At 41.7% G+C, this 7,787-nt stretch overlaps 1 protein-coding gene and 1 long non-coding RNA gene across 3 annotated transcripts; one reads left to right on the forward strand and one right to left on the reverse strand.

Annotated features, from left to right (window-relative positions):
* Positions 1-207: 207 nt before the first annotated feature.
* Positions 208-2,254, reverse strand: LOC121065814 (cytochrome c). 2 transcript variants are annotated; one of them, XM_040548905.1, is made up of 3 exons: positions 2,235-2,254; positions 1,609-1,785; positions 208-1,426 (listed from the first exon to the last, which is right to left on the reverse strand). In XM_040548905.1, the coding sequence occupies exons 2-3, from the start codon at positions 1,775-1,777 to the stop codon at positions 1,278-1,280; spliced, it is 318 nt and encodes a 105-aa protein (XP_040404839.1). In that variant the 5' UTR covers positions 1,778-1,785; positions 2,235-2,254; the 3' UTR covers positions 208-1,277. The 2 variants fall into 2 exon arrangements, with proteins under 2 accessions (XP_040404839.1, XP_040404838.1); XM_040548904.1 differs by having other exon boundaries at positions 2,117-2,254.
* Positions 2,255-2,402: 148 nt separating this feature from the next.
* On the forward strand, positions 2,403-6,113 carry LOC121065815. The gene is made up of 4 exons (XR_005817335.1): positions 2,403-2,764; positions 3,587-3,708; positions 4,203-4,375; positions 4,855-6,113. It is a non-coding gene; the product is annotated as an uncharacterized LOC121065815 (long non-coding RNA).
* The last annotated feature ends 1,674 nt before the right edge of the window (positions 6,114-7,787 follow it).

The following is a 7,787-nucleotide window of genomic DNA, read 5'->3' on the forward strand; positions in this document are numbered from 1 at the left end:
AAAAACAGGTAGGATAGCCTAGCTGTGCTGGTTCTAGTTTGAAATACTTTCTAACTTTGCCACACTGAGTACTTTTCACACTAGCTCCATTAGCATTTACTTTTTTCATGCTGAGCTTTTGCCTGTCTTGTAATGACAAAGCCAGACACCCAACTTTCCTCTTTCCCCCACTGTTTCTCACTTAATTTCAGACACATACAGCGAACAAAACTTTCAATACTTTTAATTTATCAGATTGATCACTCCAAGTTGTGCCTTACTGTTGATACACAGTAAATACATTCAGCTGAACAATTCACTTAATTTGAAAAAAAATCCAGTTAAAATGCTAAAATACTGCTTTACACATGAAACAGAACCTTCTGTAGTGATATAGGCTCCAGGCAGGCACAGAGGAAGACTGTTTCCTTTTAGTCTACCACTGCATTTATTCCTGTACCTCTTCATCAGAAGTTGCTTTTAACAGTAGATTTCAGGTTAGCGCTTCTGCTGAAATAAGATTGTTAACTCTCAACTTGGTTTTTAGTTATTATCTTTCCAGAACATCATGTTTTTCTTTCATTACACTACAAATTGCTGTTTTCTGAAGACTTACTGAACACAGGGTTTCAACAACGTTCACAAAAATGAAGAGGTTTCTGGAGTTATACTCTACTGGTGCATGCAACTGTCAAAGTCCAGATAAATCAAGTAACATGCTTCCCCTAGATAAAAGGGCCTGAGCACAGTTACCATTTCACAATTAGTAAGAAAGTGAAATTGTATTCTTATTCCAAGCTTTAGACAGATTAATATATACCATAACACCTTGTACTGATCAAACTTAGAAAAATATTTTTTAATTTTTTTAAGTAAATCTTTAAAGTAATGTCACAGACTTATGGTGGAAGATGCTAAGGCCCATCCTCCTTTTCCATCTGGAAGAGTTAGGCTGCCAAACCTGTTATACTACTAACAATTACTCATTCAATGCTTTTTTTTTTTTAAACAATGAAGAGGCCAGAAGTGTTTGTTTGTTTTTTTTTTAATTCCATGATCAAGAATGACTGAACATTATATTCATTTAAATCAATCCAATTACATAGTTTCCATAAGTTAGTGGCTGCCAAACAAGCGTGTAGTCCAGCATCCCACCATGAGCAACGTTATCTGATGGGTAAGACCAATTTTAAGGTTAGACATGGTACATGTAAAAATAGAATGTTTAAAAACCAATCTTGTCACAGATATTTCCATTGCCATCTCCTTTGTGAAATAAATAAGGCAGCAGATAACTTCTACTTTGCAGTGGCATCTTTGAGATATGCTATTAAGTCTGCTCTCTCGGACTTCTTCTTAATACCCGCGAAAATCATCTTTGTTCCTGGGATGTACTTCTTTGGATTTTCCAAATACTCCATCAGAGTATCCTCACCCCAGGTGATACCTGGAAAGAAGAAAAAAAAAAGAAAAGATGGTTGGAGCCGTCAAAAGTGAAACATTTCTTTCCTTGTCCTCCATGTTATTTTACTTTCTGACAGATACTTACAACTTTGATACTTCTAAGACTATCATCAAGACCTGAACGTTTTTGTCCCCAGTAACCCAGAGAAGTAGCTTTACGCTTACCTTTATTCTTATTAGCATCTGTGTACGAGAAGCCCTCAGCCTGCCCAGTCTTGCGCCCGAACAGGCCGTGTAGGTTGGGTCCGGTCTTGTGCTTGCCTCCCTTCTCAACCGTATGGCACTGGGAGCATTTCTGCACGAAGATCTTCTTGCCCTTCTCGACGTCCCCCATCTTCAGCGCTAGAGCGGGAACACACGGAGAGGTCAGCGCGCCAACACCAAGGTCAATTCCCTCACGGGGGCTCTGCCGGGACCCGTGCTGGCTCCCAACACCACATCCGCGGCCCGCGCACCCAGTAACCGCCCTGAACGCCTACATTCAAACGGTCCCGCTGGGTTTGAACGTTACACACAGCCAGCCCCCCCGGCCCGGCCCTAACGGTCCTTAACGGTCCCGCCGGGACACGGCAGCGCCCAGGCCCGGGCCAAGACTCCAGCCCCGGCGGCAGGAAGCGGAGCCCAGGCCCGCCAGGCCTAGACCCAGCTCCCCCGCAGGCCGCGGACCCCGCACCTGCCCCGCCGCCGCCTTTCCCCGGCCGCCCCGCACCGCCCGGCGTCTGCCCAAGGACACGCCGGACTCCGCCCTATGTAACCCGGTGTCGGTGCAGCCAAACCGCGCCGCAACCTACCGCCCGCCCACTCTGGCGCGCTAGCCAATCAGAGCCCCCCTAGCGGACTTCTGATTGGTTAGAACGCCTGTCTGTCAATGTGAATGTCACGGCGCCGCAGGCTAGCGAGATAGGTTGCGGCCGGGGGGCTGCCTCGCGCTTCCTGCGGAAGGCGCCGTGCGGAGCGCTGTGACGTAACGCGCGGGGAAAGGGGGCAGGCGCCCGGCGCGTGCGCACAGCGGAAGGCGAAGCAAAGGTCGCGCGGCGCCCCGAGCGGGTGGTCAGGGCGGCGGCCGTGACGTAACGGCCGGCCCCGCCCCTCGGTTGCCAGGGGGAAGGGACCCCAAGAGAGGTCTGGGCCGTGCCTCAGGGCGCTGAGGGGCGCTGCGGGGCGTGCAGGAGCGTATAGTAATTGTATAAGCACATTATCACTCCTCGTTTGATGGGGGCACGTTTTTATCCGCTACTTGTCATGCCTGGAGCGTCACACACAATTTTGTCCACTTTCTAGCGTTTTACCGCTCAGCACATACTAAATACATGTACACCATGTCGGTCTGCTGCAAAGCTTTAGCAGTTAACGGTGCCCTCAACTGTAAACTTACCATAATAAAACTCATTTGCTTATGATGTAGTTAAATTCATTGCTTCGTGGGGAGCAGGGTAACGTTACACGTGCAAGGGAATCACCTTAAAACGGCATCTTGACTTCTCCTGTTGCCAAACTCAGACCTCAAACCAGGCTCCCAGAGTTATGAGGTTGACTGAAAATATGCTAACTTAAATTTAAAGATGCTGTCTTTTAGATGATAAAGACATTACTTTATTTGCCATTTGGTTTTTAACCTTCATACTGCACTTGACTCACGTTTTTAGACTTTTTACCATTGTTGCAAGCACCATAGACTGTATTTTTTTTGATAAGGGTTGCGTGTCTCATATGACTTCAGGTATCAGATGTATGTAACTTAATACCACAAGACTCCTGGCATGACCCCTGGCCTCTTTTATCTTTAAAAGAGAAAGAGCAGAAAGTGCCTTTTAAGCTGCTTTAAGAAATCACAGTGGTGTAAATTCTTAAGTTTCTTTAAGCACTTGATGTGGTCTGATGCAAGCTTCTTTAAGGACTTGATGTACGCTAATTACTGAGATCAATTCAAAAGATTTGCTTTTCTTCATAGAATGCATACTTCAGGCATCTCTAATTCCCTTCATTTCTTTTAGTTTTTGGTGTCTAAAAATGTATACTCCATACTAGGCATTGCATGTTGAGCTTCACAGTTATCCCTTGTGATGCATGTGGAAGGACATTGTAGCAATTTTCTTTTCTTTCCTTTTTTTTTTAATATATATATATATTTTTTTTTCCTCAGGTAAGCTGTTTTTGAAAACTGTGGCTTGATTGAAGACAGTTGAATCTGGTTTTGTTAAATATATGAAATAATGAAATGCTCTCAGGGAAGATACTGAACCTGGGAGGCTTTCAGTGCTAAAGGTGGATATACCAAAGATCAGTCTGTAAAATGAACTGTTATTTTCTTATAAAAGTTCATTTCTTATCTTCTAATATCTGCCTTAAACCTGACCACGCAGATGCTGCTGTGTGAGTGACTGCCAGCTGCTTTGATGCAGTACCATTCTGTGAAGGTGTAAATATTACAAAATGCAATATTCATGGGTTTGCATACTGTATTGTTTGTAGAAGTTATATTGTAGGACAGAATATATTGTGGGATATCTAGAGGCAATGCAGAAGACAAAGTCAGGGCTTTTGTGGCTTTGCATTGCAGGAGTAAACTAAATTGACTCATTTTCAATGCACAATTACTTTCCCATGTATTAAAATTAATTGAAATGTTTGCTTTGATGTGGTTTGCCTGGAACATTTGTGTTTTAGTCTGTCAGTTATTCCCTGTGGTTACACCTGAAATGCCTTTGTATTTTTACTACCTCAGATCATTATAAACTAGAACAATGGTTCTTTTGCAGCCAAAATTATTGCTACGAAATTCTGTCCTGAAGGAAAGAAAGATAAACCAAATATGCACTGAAGTCCAGTATTAAAGAAAATGTAGCAAAACAGCCAACCGGTTCTCTTAAGAGGTACACTGCAGATAATAGAAGAAAGAAGGCCTTACAGGACTAGGCTGGAACTTGGGAAAGTATGGTTTATTTTTCAGTTTTGTGATAAACTTCTTGTGTGGTCTTCGATAAATATGTTATAACCAGTTCCTTGTATTGACATCATTCAGTGTTGGTGGGTCAGCGATTTGTGCTATCGTCACAGTAGTGTGCACTGGTTTTAAGACATATCTGTACCCTGAGTCATAAATCTTGCCAGGTCACAAAACAATACTGGCTACTTTGTACTGTTAGGATTTATTATTATTTTAGGCTGTTCAGAGGACCTGGATTGTTTTGTCTTTGCTTTTTAAATCATTCAGAGTATCTCTCTGCATAATTTGCCAAAGCCTGGTTTAACAACATGAAAAAGCAAATCTGGCCCGGGCTTGAAAAATTCTTCAAAAATATTCTGCAGTGGCCAACGTGTGCTCTGAGGGTTACTTTTCAACACTGTTAGGGTACAAGTCCTGTCATTTGAAATATACTGATGACCTTATATTTATTGTGTCTTTCACAGGAAATTCGGATGGAAGACAGGAACCTGTTCAGCTGTACCCCATACGGGTGAGGGACAAAGATGGAAGACATAGAGTGAGTGAAAACTCCTGATAAAGGCTGTGCCTGTAATGTTTGTTGCTTGCTGTGTTGTACACAGTCTGAGATGTAGAGGGCAAATGAACTACTGTTTGGACCAGCTGGAAAGGCAGTGTCATCTCTGAGATACTGCAATTGCTAAAGGTCTACGTATTAGGCTCCTTCTTAAGACAAAGCTAAATATGTGCATAATATATTCTATTGTGTAACATTTTTATCAAATGAGTCCTGGTTGTATTTTAAGTTCTGGTTATAGTCATTTCTTGTGGCAGCGTATTTTTGCTTTGTGCAGTTGTCCTAACATTGTGATGTTTTCTTTTTTTTTTTTTTTGTTGTAAATGACGTGCATTATTTAACTGAATGTCTGGATTGCATTCGATGCATATTTTCCATTATTGGAAAGACAAAAAGTATTGTCAAAATAAAAATAACTGCTGCTGTATTGTCACATGCCTATGCTATGAAGATAAAAATGTTTGGGAGCGGTATGTAGAAATGTTTTCTGCACCTAAGGATGCAGAGTGCAGTTGATGGATTTGATCTTAGCAGATGAAGGCAGAGCTTAGAGTTCTTTTTATATCTGCTGTTCCTCTGGTTTTATAGAGTCAATTTTCTAGATGCAACTATGTGACATTAGGGGAGAGAGAAGGAGTATCCCACTATAAGAGCTTTCAGGTGTACAGAGAGGCTGAAAATTGCCAAGCCAGGGTATTGTTTTCGAATCCAGTTAAGCGCAGGCCACCGTGCACACCACTGTGATAAGTTGTCAAAAAACCGAATGGGCCAAGTGTGATTGAATTAACATTTAAACTAATACACCTTTAAAGTGGGACATAGCACAGTTCTGACCGCGGGGCAGAAAACAGGTAACGCAGGCAGAGAGGCCAGCCAATCCAGGCAACGTGCAAAGCAGAGCGGGCAGCTGGAAAATTGCCAACATATTTCCTAGCTGAATCAATCGCACAACCATTATAATGCAATGACTTACTGACTGTTAAATTTACTGATGAGTTTAACAGGTGTGAAAATATTGAAGTACTTTGTCCTCTCTTTCACGCCGCAGATTTATATTACAAACATGGGTATGCATTTTATAGCCATTTAGTAGAATCTCCAGGACTGGGGCAGGTAGAAATCTCTGTGCCATTCCCAATAGCTGGCCTGTGGGGAGCTGGGTAGATTAAGAAGATCCAGGATAAAGAGTCACTCTTCATCAACTTAAAATGGTTACAGAGCTCTGACTGTGAACGTTAACTCAAGTAGACTGCTTCACTCAAGCATTTTTTCTAGTACTTGCTTATACACTGATAGAGGTTGAATTACCTATAGAGTGACTGAAGAGTATAACGAGGTCTTGAACCTCAACATAACGTAGGCAGAAGCATGGAATACAACTGCTCTGTTATCAGTTTTTAGTTTGAAGCAAGAAAAACAGCAGTGATGTCTGGTCAGGATGAGCATAGAGGAGTAGCGGGTACAAAACATAAATGCATAAAGTCAGGTAATTTGTAATGGAGCATGGAACAGCAGGAGAGGACTTCCAGATGCAAGAGTTGTCACAGGATAGGACTGAATCAATTTCTGTTATAGTATGAGAAAAGTCATCCAAAATCATTGCAAACCAGTTCACATAGTGAAAGTAGCATAAAAACGTAGATGATTTAAGATAGTGATTAGAAAAAAAAAAAAGGAAAAAAAAAGAATATTTCTGGACTCAAGTCCAAAATTACTTAATTTAACTCACAGGGACTTTCAAATATCAGAGATTCAGGACCTAGCAATTTGTCAGAAGTTTAGCTTTTCTTAAAAACAGATGTTTGGTTTTTTTTTGTAGGTTTTGGAAAATAACTTTAAAATTAAGGGCTACCGAATTAAAAGACAAATGAAAGGGTGTCCTTTTTTTGAAGTCTATTATGTTTTAACTTTAAATGTAATCTCATGTTATTGTGTAGTTTGATAGGGTTTACTGGAAAGCTTAGACTAAAAGAGGTATAATAAATGTCCTTGAGCATTGTCTGAGAGAGTCTGATTCCATTTGACAAAAACATACTACAAGAGCACTAATATCCAGTGGCCTCAATTTCTGTTTATAGATGGCAAGAAATCAGTCAAATTACCACATTTTTAATTTATTTTTGAATGACTTTTCATTTTAATGAATCAAATGGTTTGAAGAATTTCATCTGTAGCAGGGGCCTGGAGCATCTCCCCTATGAGGAAAGGCTGAGAGACCTGGGTCTGTTCAGCCTGAAGAAAAGAAGACTGAGAAGGGATCTTATCAATGTTTATAAATACCTGAAGTGTGGGAGACACAGGGATTTGGCCAACCTCTTTTCAGTGGTTTGTGGGGACAGAACAAGGGGCAATGGCCACAAAATGGAGCACAGGAAGTTCCACACCAACATGCGAAAGAACTTCTTCACGGTGAGGGTGACGGAGCACTGGAACAGGCTGCCCAGGGAGGTTGTGGAGTCTCCTTCTCTGGAGATATTCAAGGCCCATCTGGACGCCTACCTGGGCAGCCTGCTCTAAGGAACCTGCTTTGGCAGGGGGGTTGGACCCGATGGTCTCTTGAGGTCCCTTCCAACCCCTTCAATTCTGTGATTCTGTGAAGATGGGCCTGTTATCCTAAAGCATGGTCTCATAGCACTGAGAACACTTACCAAATCTATTAGCATTGCGAATGTTTTTCTTATGCTCCAAGAATTTGCCTCTAAGCCTTTTTTTTAAATGATACTAAGCTCTTTGCCTTCCACATATACCAAGCAGAAAATTAAACAAGTAAATTAGAATGTGCTTCCCAAGTTCCTTATTTTGATCTTATGAGTTTGATCAAACAAAAATTTTCGTTATGGT

The sequence above is a fragment of the Cygnus olor genome, chromosome 2 (genome assembly GCF_009769625.2).
Source record: "Cygnus olor isolate bCygOlo1 chromosome 2, bCygOlo1.pri.v2, whole genome shotgun sequence".
Lineage (NCBI taxonomy): Eukaryota > Metazoa > Chordata > Aves > Anseriformes > Anatidae > Cygnus > Cygnus olor.